At 45.0% G+C, this 17,522-nt stretch overlaps 1 protein-coding gene across 1 annotated transcript; it reads left to right on the top strand.

Moving 5' to 3' along the window:
- Positions 1 to 208: 208 nt before the first annotated feature.
- nuak1b (NUAK family, SNF1-like kinase, 1b) lies at positions 209 to 15,303 on the top strand. Its single transcript, XM_085914756.1, has 7 exons — positions 209 to 1,348; positions 4,921 to 5,041; positions 8,355 to 8,506; positions 9,462 to 9,527; positions 9,780 to 9,899; positions 11,150 to 11,282; positions 11,361 to 15,303. Exons 1-7 carry the CDS (start codon positions 1,073 to 1,075, stop codon positions 12,401 to 12,403), a joined length of 1,911 nt encoding a protein of 636 aa, XP_085770882.1. The 5' UTR covers positions 209 to 1,072; the 3' UTR covers positions 12,404 to 15,303.
- Positions 15,304 to 17,522: the final 2,219 nt, after the last annotated feature.

Here is a 17,522-nt window from a genome sequence, read left to right as displayed (position 1 = left end):
TATGGATCACATGAAAGTGCCATGGATGGATGTCTTGCGCTGTAAATTGATGAACGCTCCAAGTCTTGAGAGCAGATGGATGAATTGTTGAGGAAAAAGAGGAGAAGGGGGTCTGCAGGGGAGTCGCCAGCTACGCCCCCCCCCCCCCCCCCCCCTTGCTCATCAGCTGCAGCGGTTTCGAGAGGGAGAGAAAAAAGCGAGAGAGCACACAAAGGAGGAGGAAGACACCAAAGGAGGAGGATGACTGCGCAATCCCCGCCCACCGGCTTTGGATCCTTCCTTCCTTTACGTTAAGGGGGAAAAGGACGAGAGAAGAGGATCAGAAACAAGCGAGAGAGAAAAAGCCAAGGAAGGAAGGAAAGGGAGCGAGACAGCAAGCCACAGCAAAAAAAAAAACGACCATGGCATTATCTACAGCGTCTCCGCTCTTGATCGCGTCCGAGCACCGCACACCTCAACCCCGGGTCGACCACGGCACGGAACCCGCAGGCGCACGGCGAAACGCGGCTGAGTCCGGATGAATGAGCAGCGGGCAAACATGAGGGTCATCTTCATCCAAAACGCCGGTTTCGTCGCAGCTTTCTCGCCTTGTCGATGTGAGTCAGTGATGTTGGCAGCGTTCAGGAGCACAGAAGATGCGAGCGAACCCCAAATGACACACGGACAGACCTTACTAGTCGATTGAGGAGTAAGCCTATGTGATATATTTATGATTAGAGGCGCATTATAGACTATATATCATCTTAAAGTCGAATGATCGACTGAATTTAATATAATACCTTATTATTACACAATTAATATTCTTTTTAATGAAATAAACGCCATTTTTTTTGTAGACTTTTGTATGCTAAGTAGATGGTTAGGACGTTAACATGACAGTAAACTGATCGTTTTGAAGACAATCTGGAAATATTTGCTTCCACGTGGACGAATATGACAAGTAGCTTGTTCGTTATTCCTTGTAATTTATTTATTTATGACTATTATTAGGCCTATAAGTATTACTGTATATTAATTTCCTTATTGCTAGCTAGCGTCTGATTTATAATAAGACGCGCGTTAGATTAGTGAGATGGAGACCGTCTACCTGACGCCCCGCCGGGGAGCGAGTCGCTCCGAGCCCTCCAGGGGCCAAAGTTTTCGGGGCGAGCCACGTCCGTCACCGCTGCCCGCCGGACGCTCCCCTGAGGAGTCCCCGACGGGCGGCGATGGTGGCAAGAGGAACCCTGGCGTGAAGAAACATCACCACAAGCACAACCTGAAGCACCGCTACGAACTGCTGGAGACGCTGGGGAGAGGCACGTACGGCAAAGTCAAGAAGGCCATTGAACGTCACTCTGGCAGAGAGGTAACGCGTTACATGTTGATCATACAGTAACTTGCACGCATGCATGTTTCTTTTGAATGGAAAAACAATAAGCAAAAATACTCTGCACTTGTTCATTTTTCTGTCTGTATTATATATTAGTTATAAATGTAGAAAAAATGAGACAATATGTTTTCCACCTTGTCTGTCATCTGCATGTGCGCCGGGGATAGCCCCCCCCCCTCCCCCCACGCACTTACGCCAAAGGGCCCATGAGACCAACTGCACACACGCTTCGACCGGATGACTGAGTGCAAACCAGGCTATTGCCTCTCTGACACCAATGACCTTCCCCGAGCCACTACATTAGATACACCTGCACCAAAAATAGGCAAAATGTAAAAGTACACTCTGACTGTCACTTTGTGCTAACGTTAAAACAGGAAAGATAAAATACCCCCCCCCCCCCCACCCACCTAGTTATTTGTTTATGCAAAACACATGGCCCGCCCTTGACAACAGCATCATCACGTTTGAGATGTACAATATCCCGACAGATGACTGATGATTACCATGCGTGGCAAAATTCAACCTCGGGTGCCCAACCTGGCAGGACACGAGGAACTTTCCATGTGCCGAGAATAGTGAGGGAGACCTAAATATAGGTCACCAGTGTAGCCCCTCCCAACCCCCCCCCCCACACACACACACCAATATTACATAGCCCCTGGCCTTCTCTCCATGCTTGACTTTGTTTTGTTACTGACGTTTCCGCAGCTTCACTGTGAAAATATTTTGCTCATGAAATTGTGCAACAACGTATACTTGTGGTATCTCATGCAGATAGTGAATGAGCTCATACTTGGCTCAAAGGCAGTCTGGGTATGATTACTTACTCGAAAGCTGGCTGTTTAAATTATCGTTTTTTTCTTTCTCCCCAAGTCATGCTAAAGCGCTGCAAGGAAATGTAAAGCAAATTATTATCATGATTTTTTTTTACTCTTGTAATCCGGTTCTTCTGGTGGCAGTAATGAACATTCCAAACTGGTGCCAAATACCAGCGACCGCATCTTCTACTGGCCTAGTGCCCTGCTTGTTCCCAATGTAAGCGGACCGTAAATCGCTACGCTAGCCTAGATCCAGTCTGGAAATCAGTCACAGTATGCACCTAACTAACCGCAAAAGTCGATCGGCGCATAACACCACCGTAAAACCAGGGGGAGGCGAAGAGGGTGAACCCTCAAGGAGAGCCTCTTTTCGAAGCCTAACAATATTATATGAAAACAATCTTAAAGCATCACATGACATCATGGCTCAACAACGGAGAGGTACCGAAAAGGGAAAACGCCGACATTCCTGCTCTCTACGCAGCCCCGTTGATGAGGTATTACGATCTTTGGGCTGGTTTGGGAATACATTTCTCCCGAAGAATGAGGGGGGCCTCTTCCTCCCCCCCCTCGCCACGAACTGTGACTCAAATCCAATACAATACATAAGAGACGCCAGGGAGCTTTTGAAAACACGGGGATGGGCGAGCTGACGATGAATCTTTCATCTGTTTTAATGATCTGAGAAAGAGTAAGAAGATGTCAGGCTCCAGTGAAGCAAAGCGCCGACTTTCACTTCAAACGGTTTGTTGCAAACCGGGCGGGGGGTCGGCCCCCATACCTGGCGTAGAAGGGGGGGGCAGCTCCTATTGACTGTGAGTGACAGTAATAGGGTTGGACTTAAGGACAAGCGTAGCTGTGTTAGCCAGCTGGCGAATGGACGGTCTGCGGTCCCGTTTAATGATCCACGTCGGGGTCATGGCGGGAGAACAGGAGGAGATACCTGGCTTAGTCTCAAGACCCTTTTGTGGGTTAGCATCGCGACGCCGAAATTAGCATCACTACAAGATGGATTGCTCCCCCAATTTAACAAAACAAAGGTGAAAAATGCTAAGTTAGCTGTGCATGCAACCCTTTATAGCTCATTACTCAGGTATTTCCTAAATTAGTGAATTCCTGATTTAATAATTCCAAGGAGGATGACTCACTTTGTGCAAGGTTGCGGATAAAAAGCTCGTAAATCTAATGAAGAAAACACAAACAACTTTTACTAATTGTCAACATAGCGCCCGCAGCTCCATCTTGTTTATTCTTGTATAATTTCTTTCAATTGTATGTAATCAAGCATGCCTTGGAAGAGCACCATTCCGGTTTGGGCTTATTTTTATGGATGTACACGATAATTAGCTTGGCACTGGCTACTGCCTGTGGTTTAGTCCGCTTGAAATATAAAGCCAGGGCTCCCTCACAAGAGTCGTGCTAAGATAGCAAAGGACAAAAGTTTAAACTAACAAAACGAAGGGACTGCGTTGCGGCCGCATCAAAAGAACGCCAGGACTTCACGCAAGAATGTTTAGGCTGCAATTACAGTGACATGTGCGCCGCTATATATTTTATCGCGTTATTTGGAGTAGCCTCTCATTTAAGGTTTGCTAGCATTGCCACGACGGCTTGACCTCCTCGTTGGCAAGCCGGGGAGGATCGTGCGTTCCCAGATTCCTCGTTTGAAGAAAAACATTTCTCAAAGCTTTTTTTTTTTTAAATCCCCCGAAATAGAATGACTAAAAATAAGTGTGGTGACTTACTGTCCTTTCAAGGACTCTGACAGGTGAGGAAACACGGCCCGGTGCTTTTGCCTCACCCTTTGACCCCCCCTTGCTAAAACGACAAAAGACCTTCTCACCTTTTTGTTCTTTTTCATACTCAGCTGCTCCCAGGTAGACAGTTTTGGACCCCCCCCCCCCTCTTTGTTAATCCCCCCTCAGGGTGACACCGACTAATACCTGGTTAAATATAGGCTGGGAGGAGAAGAGGGGGGGGGGGACACCTGAAGAGCACAAAGCAAGCGTCCATTATGAAACCCCCGCACGCCAGCACCTTCATTTTGTAAATTACACCGTGCGAATGACGCCTCCTCTTCTGACTCATCTCGCGTCAGCAGAGGCAGCTGATAGGGTCAAAGAACGCCATGACGTGACAGAGGGACCTCAAATCAGAAAAAAATAACCACATCAAATGTCTTCCATTCAAACAGGACAATCACATGAGTCAGTGTAAAGTTCACTGATAAGATGAGGTGTTGATTTTTGTTGTTGTCGCACGGCAATGCCGTGTTGTGTTTTTCCATTTGCTTTCTCTTTTGGCATTCGATTTGCGTGGAAAATGTGGGTTATTTTACTTATTGGGTGCACACGAGTGAGATTCAATTTGGTGTTTGAATATGGATTTTCCACAGCACTTGCCTTCATTAGCAAAATTTGCATTTTGAGCCTCACATAAACATTGAAAAGTCAAACTGCAAGTGGCCATAATCCACGTAGGTAATGCTGTTAAACTCCACTCCTCTAGGTGGCGATAATGAGAAATAAGGTGTGAAATGCCACTCATCCAATCCCCCTGCTACAGTTCAATGGACAGTAAAAAGTAAAAAAATAAATAAAATACATTCACTGAGTTGCATCAACATGAATTCATCTTTCAACATTTGAAAATCTTGAGAATATCTTCTCATCATGATTCTATTTTTTAGCTTGTTTGGCTAACTCAGGGCCGTTTTATTTTTCACAGGTGGCGATCAAGTCTATTCGGAAGGAGAAAATCAAGGACGAGCAGGATATGGTTCACATCCGCCGTGAGATTGAGATCATGTCATCGCTCCGCCACCCGCACATCATCTCCATATACGAAGGTGAGCACACCTGTGTGTGTGTGTGTGCCTAACAAATTGCCACGCACGCTTCAACGCACATGAAACCAAACGCGCCTGTCCACACTCATAGCGTTGCCATGTTATGACAAGCAGATGTCATTTAGGAAAAAAAGAAAAAAACTCGGGATGTTATTCATCTTCTCTGCCTCGGAAAGTTTGGATGGCTTTCGCCGGCCTTTTGCGCGCACGTGCGTACGTGCGCGCACGCGGGCTCCGAGGAATCGCCTCTCCCACATCTGAGGTCTCATCCTCGGTCTTGATCTTCGGGCCAGACATCTGCTGACGTTTAAAAGACAACAGCAGCTGCGAACCAGACTGCACTTGTGAAAGTTGCACGTGGAGCCCCGGTTTTGCGTGTGCGTCTTCCTATATGCGAGCGTGTCGGATTGACCCCGGTCACCCCGTCTGACTGCTATCCAGCGCTAATGCTAAGAAACCGCGAGGAAAGACCTTAAGTCTTCCCTGGAGCCATGTCAGCATCCATCTACTACTCTTTAAAACCATCAAGACAGGTCACGCTAAGTCCATCACTATTTGTAAAAACACACTTATTCCTCAGTATATATTAAAAAAAAAAGTGCTTACATTGGCATTTTAACAACATTTTTCTTTTTTAGCTAGACGTTCCTGAATTTGGTGGAAAAACCATCTTTTGAACACAAATGCTGACGTTTGAAATTTGAGGTGCTTTTCCAGTGTCTGTTAAAGCCTTCACCGAGTTGAGCTGCTTCGAAAAGTCTCCACCCTGAGCGACATTTACCATTAGGTCAAAATGCATTGAAAAATATTTGTGTCTAAAATGACCTGACTGCCTGGCTTGCAGAGATTGCAATTAATGGCCAGTTTAAAAAGGCGAAACAATTCCCATTGAATTTATTTTCAACATATCGCTGGCGGTTCATCATCTCTTCAGAATGTAAAAAGTCACAAGGCAAAGCGCTTTGGCTTGATTTGTGACCCCGCGGCTATTTTTATTGACAGCTGGCCTCGGCACAATGGCTGGCAAGCCGCTTGTGTGCCAAGCAGCAAACTGGTCCAACCGCTGTCCCTTTTTTGTGGCGTTGCAAAGTTGTTATCAGTAGAGCGCCGACAACAAACAGCGGTTGGTCATGGGGGCGTACCCGGCGGGCGGTCCTTTTTGAACAAGTGAAGCCGCAGCTGCTTTATAAACTTCCCCAAACGACTCCACAACACAGCAGGCGCTGGTGTGCCCACGTAAGCGAGACCCCCGCATTTTGCCTTTCCAAGAGCTCCCGCCCATGAAGCAAAGTCCGAGCAGCCGAGCGTGCGAAGACAGAGTTTTACCACACCCTTCCCGCACGGTGCTTTCAACAGAGGATTTGTTGTACCTCAGTGACCCCCCCCCTTTTTTTTTTTTTTAAAAACAACCACTCTAAGCTCTTAGTGTTGCTCAAATGCTCATAGCGTAATTGCGGTCGTGGAGACGTCGAGAACAAGCCGATGCCTCCGAAGTCAGTCTGACCTTTTGAAAAATGATCTTACAAATTGGCATCAATTTATTTTGCCTTTTAATAGTATAATAAAATATGGTTTCCCCACAATAAAATAAATCAAATTAATTTGTTAGCCATTGATGATTGAAAGATTGCTTAGCAAAATAACGGAACTTTTCCCTGCACAGTGGAAGCTGCTTAGTCAAATTGTAGAATTTAAAAATAGAGATAAAGAATGAAATTATTTTTTTGTCACATTATTTTTCACCGTTTTTTTTTACACTTCACCAATCAATCGTATGGATAAAGTGAACAAAGCCCAGTTGAGTGATAGTTAAGTGTTAGTTACGTAAGCCTGGTAATTAGTCCAGCAGTGGAGGTCAAAGGTGAACGGGAGTGCAAGCTGAGAATGTTCACATCAAGAGCAACCCCGCCGGGGTCAGGTCACGGTGCATGTCAGACAGGGTCACAACTCTCCTATGCCAATCAGAAGGCTCCATCTACTCACCCCCTCCCGAGGACCCCTCCCCCCTCCACATCCCGTCTGTGACTTCCTCAGCGTCCAGACAGTCAATCAGGGAGCATTACCATCACTCAGCAACTGTGTGTTTTTGCAGAGGATTATATCTTTAAAAGGACCCCGGGAAGAAAAAGGGGAGGGGAGGGGGGGTGACAGGCGATGAAGGTGCTCACTCAAGGGTGCGGGAAAGCCGAGCCCCTCACCCCCGGTGACCCCGCTGTGTGGGAACAAAAAATTCAAGCCCCGCAATATGGCGCAGACATTGCCATCTTGTCAGTCGTCCACTTTCATCCTCTTAATAGGTGATGTCACCGAGTCGAAACGATCCGCCAGATGGAGAAACTTTCACGTTGCTTTTTATTGTTAAACGTCGACTGACACAAAGACTCGACTGTGCATTTTCCACGTTTCGATGATAACGGACGGCTGAAGTCGTTCTCGGCACTTAATGAGTTCATACACACGAATAGTTGGAAATGGGTTGTTGTGTAATCCTTCATAGGAGGCTATCAGATGCCTCGTTTGGGGAATGTGGGAGTGCGTTGAGAAATGTGGTGACACGATGTTGAAGTGTGACGTGTCCAGGGCATCGTTTGACACAACAGCCGAGAGTTTGTTTGAGAACTCCTTTGGCGGGTCTCTTTTCCCTGACCCGCCGTCCCCGAGGAGAGCTTTTGATTGAGTTAACAGGCCCTCCCTTACTCTGATGGGCCAGACGGCGCGTGAGGTGCTGCAGAGAGAAGTGCGCTATTCCCACCAAAGAGGCGTTTTCGTCTTTTGGACATGTTGATAATGTCGCCCACTCTTCTGTTCCATAACATTTTTATTTATATATATATATTTATATGTTTTTATTTTTTATATTTATATGTTTTTATTTTTTATGTTTTTATTTAATTTTATGTATTTTTATATTTTTATATATATATATATATATATATATTATATATTTTATATATATAATATGGGGACACACTATATATATATATATATATATATATATATATATATATATATATATATATATATATATATATATATATATATATATATATATATATATATATATATATATATATGTTTTTATTTTTTATATTTTTATTTAATTTTATGTATTTTTATATTTTTATATATATATATATTATATATTTTATATATATAATATGGGGACACACTATATATATATATATATATATATATATATATATATATATATATATATAAGGATATATATATATATATATATATATATATATATATTTTATATATTTATATAATATGTGGGACACAGTGTGACCAAGTCTCGCTCGCCCCTCAGTGTTTGAGAACAAAGACAAGATCGTGATCGTCATGGAGTACGCCAGCAAGGGCGAGCTGTACGACTACATCAGCGAGCGGCGACGCCTGAGCGAGCGGGAGACGCGACACTTCTTTCGACAGATTGTCTCCGCCGTGCATCATTGCCACAAGGTAAGGAGCGACGTCTCTTTTTTTTTTTTTTTTTTTCCATCCGGATGTCCTTTTCAGGCTCCGCCACCTCCGTTCATCTGCAAGCTTTCGCCTTTGTATACTTTTCTTGGCGCTCTCCACCAAGAGAGTCATCTGTTTCTGAGTGAAGACGGAACACAGCCCAGTTTCCTCATCCGACACACCGGCCGTGAGTGTTCCAGGATACCCCGCTAAAGCCGCCCGAGATCTCCCCCGAGAATTTAACACCGGCCGCGCCCGTGTCAAATCGGGTTTTCCGCACCTCTGTAATTCCCCGCGGATCGGCGGGCCTCGATTGGACGGGCTTCCCTCCTGTCCTGCCTGAGCTGCAGATAAGGATGATGTCACCGGCCCCCAGATAGGGGGAGTCGCTCTCAAAGAATCATCTCTCATCCTTACCAGATAATCACAAAGCGGGCGGGGCGGCATGAGTCACCGCCACAGCGAGCAAATATATCATGATAGGATCAGCCAATCGGGCGGTGTCATTCAGATGTGGCCCGTCCGCTGGGAGTGTGACCTCAATTTAGGATTCACACACAGGCTGGAAATTACAGTTGGCTGGAGTTGTTTGTGACAAAGCCACAGCAGATGTCAACACCAGTAGACAATGAAAGAGTCGCTTTCACTTTAGGATAAAGTATCACTTGATAAAACGCAATTCGGAGAAATGCTGAGTTGCAATACTTAAAGCACAATGAAATGTTACAATGATGTCACTTAACCCCGCCAAAAAACCCCAATTTTGGCAATATTTTCGCTTGCGCATGTAAGCACCCGCAAAACCCCAAATAAGCTCATATTTGGGTTTTTAAACAACCAGAATAAGAAGTCTGGTGAAATGAGGTGATGTAATGGCGTCAGTGGGCTTGCCTTTGGGAAATATGGCGGCACCCAATGATTCTTTTTAATGATTGACTTGCCTGTCGGCTTTCAGAATGGAGTGGTGCACAGGGATTTGAAACTGGAAAACGTGCTACTGGATGAAAACTGTAATATTAAGGTAAGCTTTAAAAAAATATATACATCTATATATTTTGTATATTTGTATTTTTTATATTTTTTATATTGCTCATATTTTTTATATTTTTTATATTTTATATTTTTTATATTTTTTATATATTTTTTGAGCGATGGATAAACGGCAGCATTTTGTAATTTCTTTACAGTATTTTTAAACGTTAAAAAAAAATCTCTTCATTTATGAGCGACAGATAAACGGCAACATTTTCTTTTTTTTCTTTTTTTTTTACAGATTGCTGACTTCGGCCTATCCAACCTCTACCACAAAGACAAGCTGTTGCAAACATTTTGCGGCAGCCCGCTCTACGCTTCGCCCGAGATCGTCAACGGGAGGCCGTACCGCGGGCCGGAGGTGAGCGCTGCGTTTGCCCCTTTCCGTCGCTAGCTCCCGGCGCCGCGTCTTGCTAGCGTCCTTAACACCTTTGTAATCATCGCCGTCGCCAAATTGTACGCTAGGCCCGATTTGCGCTCCTTTGATGGGATTAGCACCTGTTCCGGCCCAAATACTGAAGAAAGCGGAGGATACATACGCCGCTCAACTTCCCTTCCGTCTAATTGGATTGGAATGAATCAAAGAGCGCTGGTGGTCACATGAAAATAGCTCTCAGTAAGACATGGCTAATACAATTTCAGTATCATCCATCTTTGGCGAAATTCCATGAAATCGGTCTCCATTTACACAAATAACTGAGATGGGAGAGATTTCACGTCGCAGAAATTCGATGCCGACCAGTGACCACACCAAAAGCACTTTCTAGCCGAAATGACTTTCACTTAAATGAAACAAAAAAGTTCCCACTTAAGCGTAATTCACTATAATTTCCTTGAGAGTCCTAAAAAAAAAAAACACCGCCGTCCAATCTCCATTGGAAATTACACGTCCACGGTCGAGTTGAGGCCGCAAATTGCAGCGAGCGCTTTGTCAGAAATAGCACGCAACAATAGAGCGCGCCCTCGTTGGCCCTCGGACTCAAAAGCAAAGAAAAAAAAAAAAAAAAACGAACCGTGTACACCAAGAGGAGCCTTGGAGGAAGTCTCTTAACTGCTCTTATCTAATTTCCTCTTTGTTGACCTTGTATCGGGACTCCGGAGGAGAACATTCCTTTCCATTCCGCCCCCCCGCCCGCTCGATGCTGACCAGACGCGTCACCGTCACGTCGCTAATCAGCAGCTCGTACCTCGTCAGTCTTACGTAACCGCGTACCGCGGTTAGCTCGATGGTCACAAAGTACAGAGCAAAAAAAAAAAGGAGAGGAAAGGATTTATCTGGATGGAAAGGAGCCATTTCCCACCGGAATGTTCGGCGTTTGTCATTAAAAAGTGCCAAAGACGTGCCGGTCGACTAGCGAGTACGGAAAAGCCATCGGAGGGAGCCTCCGCTTGTTATTAACGTAATCTCTTGTGCATAACTCAAAGGGGTCCGTTCTGAGTTCTTTCCACAACATTTATTTTAATGCCATGAGTCATTAATCACCCTCAAGACCACTAAGTCGCCGTTGCATAACGTTAACATTCCACATGCGTAGGTAGCGTCAAAATCACGACTTTTTCCTCATTTGCGGCGACGTAGTGACGGAATGGAATCGTCGTTTTTTTCTCCAGGTGGACAGCTGGGCGCTGGGAGTGCTGTTGTACACGCTGGTGTACGGAACCATGCCATTCGACGGGGGCGACCACAAGAACCTCATTCGCCAGATTAGCAACGGCGACTACAAAGAGCCCACGCAATCGTCAGGTACGTCGAGATCGGTGTGGGGGGGGGGAGCACGGAATTCCAAAATGGTTTCAAAATGTTTTTTTAATGTTCGTTTAGATGCGCGGGGATTGATCCGCTGGATGCTAATGGTGAACCCCGAACGCCGAGCCACCGTGGAAGATATCGCCAATCACTGGTGGGTCAACTGGGGCTGGAAGAACAGCGTGTGCGACTGCGACGCCCAGCGGGACCGCGGCGGCTCGCCCATGCTAGCCCGTTTCATCGACTGGCAGAACCGCACTGAGCCACGCGGTCCGGCCGCCTTACCCCTGCGCCAAAGGCCCAAAAAGTCGAAGAAAGAAGAAGGCGGACAGGCGGACGGCGGCGGAGAAGACAAACCGGGACTGAAGAGACCCAAAGGCATCTTGAAGACCAGAGCGGCGGGGGAGCAGCAGTCGGCCGGCGGAGAGGAGGGACCGACGTCCGGGGCCGAACAAGCGCAAGGCGGCGGCGAGGCCTCGAGTCCGGAACGGGAAGAAGAAGAGACGCCGTTCGGGGGAGGCTCGCCGGCCAAGATGGTGCCCACCCTGCCCAAAAAAGGCATCTTGAAGAACAACCAACAGCGGGAATCAGGGTACTACTCTTCGCCCGAGCGCAGCGAGTCGTCCGAGCTCCTGGGCGGAGCCAGCATGACTCTGCTCGCCACTTCGCCACCCAAGAGAGCCATGGGAAGAAAGGGCATCTTGAAACGTAACGGCAAGTACTCCACCTACAGCGGCCCCCCCTCGGCGGCGGCCCTGGCGGCCGGAGGAGCCCTCGGCGAGCCCCCTTCCGACTCGGGCCTGTCGCGAAGTCAGAGTCGGCCGTCCAGCATGGTCGGGGAAGACGGCGGCTCGGTCAAGTCGGCGGAGTGGCACCCCTCCACGCCGCACCTGCGCCCCAACATCAGAGCGTGCGTGTCGGCCGAGAACCTGCTGCACCTGGCTAACTTCGCTAGCTTCCAAGCGCCGCCCGCCGCGCTGCAAGGCCCCAAATTCGGCCGCGGCCCCAGAAGCAAAGGCTCCCCGCAGGACAATGGCAGCTTCTCGTTGCTGGGGGACCTGGAGGACATGACTCAGGTGTACCAGCAAGCCCTGGACATCAGCAGCAACCTCACCTAACACATGGGACAGGAAGCACAACTCCTTCTCTGTGTGTGTGTGAGTGTGTGTGTGTGTTTTCCAGGCATTAACGACCGGTGTGTTACTGGGATAAAAAGTTGGAGCGGTTATCCAAACAGGGCTGAAATCTCGAGGGAATTGTTAGGCCGACACACACACACATGCTCACACACTCATAAGTGTACTTAGGAAGCGTATTGGTGGCGTTCAAAAAAAAAAAAAAAAGGCTCAGTATCATGAAAAATATGGAATGTTGACTTGAAATTTGTAGAACAGTCTTTTCACATTATCACGGGAACTTATCATGTGACTTCAGTATTTGATATTTTTTTTATTTCTGCCGCCACAACGGCTCCACCCATTTCTAAATACTTCAAATCGTAACACGTTTTTCCTCAATAATCGTGGAAAAATAAAGTGAAGTCATTCACTGCCGGCCCAGTACGAAAAGTGATTTTTGACGTGTATTCTCGTCAATGGCGCTTAACGCGTTCGAGTAAAATTTAATCGAATCACCCAAATAAGTGGAAACGATTCGATAAGTTGACCTTTTCGTGTGAAAAGACCGTTTTTGTCGGTGTCGTCGCAATACGCCGCCGTTGAGTACACCACACTCAAGTGCACTTCTCAGGCCAGTGGAATATCCGTCAGGGCTTTTGTGAACAATCTGACATACGCACACAAAACACATAACACACTTTACACAACGCTACCCAAGTGTGTTTCTCAGCTCCCGGTCCTGCGTTTACACACACGACAAGAAGCGCAGACTCCGCCCCTGCCCCCCCCCCAAAGAAATCTCGGTCATCCGTTTACAAAAGCACCTTAAAGAACTCACACAGAGCACACCGGCTTTTGTGATCTTGACTTTCTTTCTTATGATTGCTTTTTGGAAGACGGGATTGGAAACAAACCAGGGTCTTAATTCCAAAAAGTTTTATTTATTAATATTGTCGTCACTCTTTCTTTTTGTTGTTGTTGTTGTTGTTGTTGTCGACGTCGTGCAAAACTTGACGGGCGTTTGCTATTACTGGAGTCCAAACTCTTTACGTGCGGAATTGTTTTTTTGTTAAGGATACAACCGACACTATAACTGTCTGTGCATTACGTTCATAAGACTGTGTGTTCTCGGGGTGGGAAGCAGGTGCCGATCACAATGGCACTCAAAAAAAGGAAATGTCATTTGGATCCAGGTGGAACGATACCTGCACACGACAGTTGGTGGGGAATATGTAGGAAGTGCCTTTTCTTTTTTAAACGTACAATACAGAACTCAATTTGTCATGGCTGCCCCCTACAGGCCTGGAGGTGCACACACAACAATTTATTTGTGTTTCTTTCAAGTGAGCCAGTTTTGTTTTTTCCAAAGACTTTGTAATCGTCAGATCGGGTTTTACCCAAAAGTGTCATTGGTAGAGCTAAACCACGGGGGTGTTTATCATCAATTTTTTTTTTTCACAACTTTGTGGAACAAGGCCCCGCCCCCTGTTTTTTGGTGTTTTTAAACCCGTTGCTGACTAAGCCAAAATGTCGGGCCCCGCCAGGCAGAGATGGGTGTGCGGCCCTCGAGGGTCAAGCGAGCACAATTTCCCGGCTATTGTTTGACAGAAAGTTGATTTGAAGGAAGAGAGGAACGTGAAAAGAGGAATTTAGTGGGATCTGGTTTGTGTAGAAGGACTTGTGAAGTAGATTGAAATAGATGAGAAAAAGTCAGAAGGCTAGATGTTAAATGTTGTCCAACCAAAGATGCGAGCGAGATCATTTACGGGGCGAGGGAGTAGCGAGGACCCTCCGGGAATCCCCCTTTTGGCTGCCGCCGGCGTATGAAATCATCCCAGCATTGGCGTTCGCTTACGTTCTGTTGTGTTTACGACCCCCCCCATCCCCCACCCACCCCGCCCTCACCCGAGGGCTGCCGATAGATCTTTAAAACTACAAATGGCTGACGTTTGATTGACAGCGTACCTTTTGGAAGGCGTGGCTGGAAAAGAAGGTGTTGTTGGTGTCAAGGTTGGCTCCTCTGGTGCTGCCCCCCCCCCCCCTAAAAAAAAAAACTGACACATTGCGTGTTGTATTGCATTCTATTGCCTTGTTTTTTTTTATTGTTAACTGGATTTACAGTGATCAGATTATACTATGTTAGTATTTTACGTTTATTATGCTTCTGTTTTTGATTTTACAAAATATAAGGACTTTTTTCTTTTTTCATAGCAAGGCTGGGAAAGAGTTTTTTTTATTTTGGTTGATTTGGTCACAGTTTTCCTCTCTTTGTGTTGGTTCACTACCACCTTGATTAAACCAAAAAAAAAAAAGGAAATCTCAAAATGTATTTACCAAAGCGCACGTGTCCAAAATGCTGGAAGAACATAAAGATGATAACGTGTGATGATGAAACTGGAAAAATATCTGTTAGTGAGCAGGAAGTGGAATCATAGGAAAACTTGACTGGAGATTATTATGACAATAATAAGAATAAATTCGGATTTTGTTATTTAAGTATTCTTTCTTTTCTTGTGGCTCATTAATCTTGTTGCCATTATTTTGATTTGTATTTTATTTTTGGTGATCTGGACTGCCAAGGTGGATTAAGTTGTGTGCCTTTTGGTATCTTCTATGTACTTTTTTTTTTTTTTTGGATAATGCAAATGATTATCAATGTGGTTTTATACTTGTATTTATTGGTGAGAAAGCCATTTACATTCAATCATGCTTTTTTGGCCTGTTTTGGGGAAACAATGTTTGGAATAAGCATCATCTCAATTGTCAAAGCAACAAATCGAGTTCAACTCCTGTCAAGTGTCTTAAAAAAATAAATAAATAAAAATCCGGCCAGGGTTCAGCACAATATGTGCAGTGTGGTAACAATAAATCACAAAACAATAAACAAATCTGGAACAACACACGTCGTCATGTTGTCTTTTTTTTTTTTTTTTAATCATGCCTTACCCCCTTCGACCCCTCCCCACAAAAAAAAAAAAATTCATAACATAGGTGGCAAGTTGAGGTCTGGTTCTGCCACTCTGTGAGCGATGATGTCATATACTGACTGTAAAGGGAGGGAAAAAAATATCCCCTTTTATTACCTTTTATGGAGTATTTCTGCCAAAATAGGGCAATGGACTGTTAATACGTCAGAGCTCACACGTACAATCGTATATTTCCTATACACAGCATTTACGTTTTGGAAAATTAATCAAAGCGTGTAGTTTGCCATTCTTAGTCTACCGCCCACAGAAAAGTGCTTCAACTTAAGCTGGAACTAATAAAACATGTTGCGGTTGCTTAGGGGGTTCTTTTGACCAGCACACCTTAACAGGACAAGCAGAAGTAAGTCAGTGCATTAGATTTTTTTTTAGCAGATGACATGAGAGTCTGAACGCATATAAAAGGGACTTAGCTGAGGTAAAGTTGACTAGCATACTCGTGTCAAAAATGACAAGCACAGTTAGTGTTGGCTAACCTTTTTTTTTTTTTGCCAGATGAAGCACATTAATCATGGCAGTAATTACTCACGACGACACTGTTTGCTTGCTTCGATGCAGCTGCTGACTTTTTCTTCTGTAGCTTCAATCATCAACTTGTCATCGTGGACTGGAGCGAGCCAACGTTTAGGTTGTAATGTGCTCATGTAGTGGCAATGTGTGCAGTTGGTATCGGAGCTTTCGGCGCAATTAGAGAAAAGGCGATTCGACAGCGGGCAACTTGCACGTCATCTGGAGCAGTTTAAAATCAATATTGATCGAATAACATATCAAGAAAATACATCATACTCACCCACAGCTGCTGATTATAAAATGTTAGCATATTGTTACACGTTTTTCTGCTCGAACTTGGCTTGCTTTCAACGATCAATCAGAAAATGCTGATGATTTTCTATGAGGTGAATTTGAAATAAGATCGGTTAAAGACACATTGGCCGAGTATAACTTCAGAGTGATCAAGTAGCTTTTTATTTTAAGAAGAAATACAAAATCGGTTCCTCGGTCTTCTCATAAATCGACAAATACGATCTTCCTAAGAATGTACTCAAGAAGAATCACTTCCCTGCATCGTATTTCACTAAAATGATTAAAGGGGGGGGAAAACAAAAAAATGTGTGTCCTCTCCTCGGCCATTTTGATAGCAGCACCAAATTTTCCCAGCCAACTTCAAAAGCCGGCAGCCAATGCAAAGCTAGTAGACAAGAAGAACATCTGCACTCTGTATTCCGCGCATTCTTGGTTGATGCATACTTTCAATTGGAACACAAGTTGAGTCGCGATTGATGATGTTTCGCAAGATCACAAAGCACGGACAAGAATGGAAATGGAAGCTGCTACATTTGCTGCTTCTCAAGCTAGTTGCTAGCTTGTCACCTAGAGGTAATGTTAATCATAGGTAAGGTCTTATGTGTGCTATCTTAACACTTTATCAGTTTTAACTTCCTTTATAAAGAATAATGTTTTTTTTTCTTCCTCTTTTGCCATTGGCCCAATATGACTCAGTTGGTGTCATTAATTAGCTCAGTGAAGACGTAGCCAGCTACGTTAGCTTTTTGAGCTAGCCAGTTGCTTGTCACTGACTGTTTTACATTGCGTTAATGGTAAATTTAATTTAATTTTTGACTTTTGTGAGGTGAAAAGTGACTCTACAGTTAATAAAGATTTGTGTTGGAGCTTGAAGTTGTATTTTTGGGAGGCCTGCCACATGACTGCAATTATTAAAATCCACTATAGAAGAGTAATTTTTGTGTCATTAGAAAAGTGACAGAGTCAAACAAACGGCGGCGGATGACACAGAGCAGAGAACACGGTTCACGTCTGGTCCCCAGGAAGAATCAACAATGTCTGTTTTTAGGATTTTTTTTAGTGGGGGAGCAGGCGGGCGTTGTCGAGGGGGAGAACGCTGCTGCTGCTCCTGTCGCGTTAATTTGATCCACATTTTTTTTTTTTTTTTGCGAGAGGGGGAGCGAGTAGGTGGCTGGAAGTGCTGCGGTCTCTTTGAGGAGCTGATGATTTGGACAGCTCTGCCTACTTTGTAAAAGCAGCACGATTCTTTGGAAAACAAAAATGGCGGCACAGTCTACCCAAGTGCAAGATTAATCCAAAGCAAGGAATAGCAACATCTGAGTTGAATTTAG

The sequence above is a fragment of the Syngnathus leptorhynchus genome, chromosome 6 (genome assembly GCF_054491065.1).
Source record: "Syngnathus leptorhynchus isolate UIUO chromosome 6, UIUO_Slep, whole genome shotgun sequence".
Lineage (NCBI taxonomy): Eukaryota > Metazoa > Chordata > Actinopteri > Syngnathiformes > Syngnathidae > Syngnathus > Syngnathus leptorhynchus.
This window is presented reverse-complemented; position numbering and strand designations above follow the sequence as displayed.

Coding starts and splice junctions, on each gene's coding strand:
- nuak1b (XM_085914756.1), top strand. CDS start 1,073: ATGGAGACCGTCTACCTGACGCCCCGCCGGGGAGCGAGTCGCTCCGAG. Junction 5,042..8,354: donor CATCATCTCCATATACGAAG/GTGAGCACACCT, acceptor CTCGCCCCTCAG/TGTTTGAGAACAAAGACAAG. Junction 11,283..11,360: donor AGAGCCCACGCAATCGTCAG/GTACGTCGAGAT, acceptor ATGTTCGTTTAG/ATGCGCGGGGATTGATCCGC.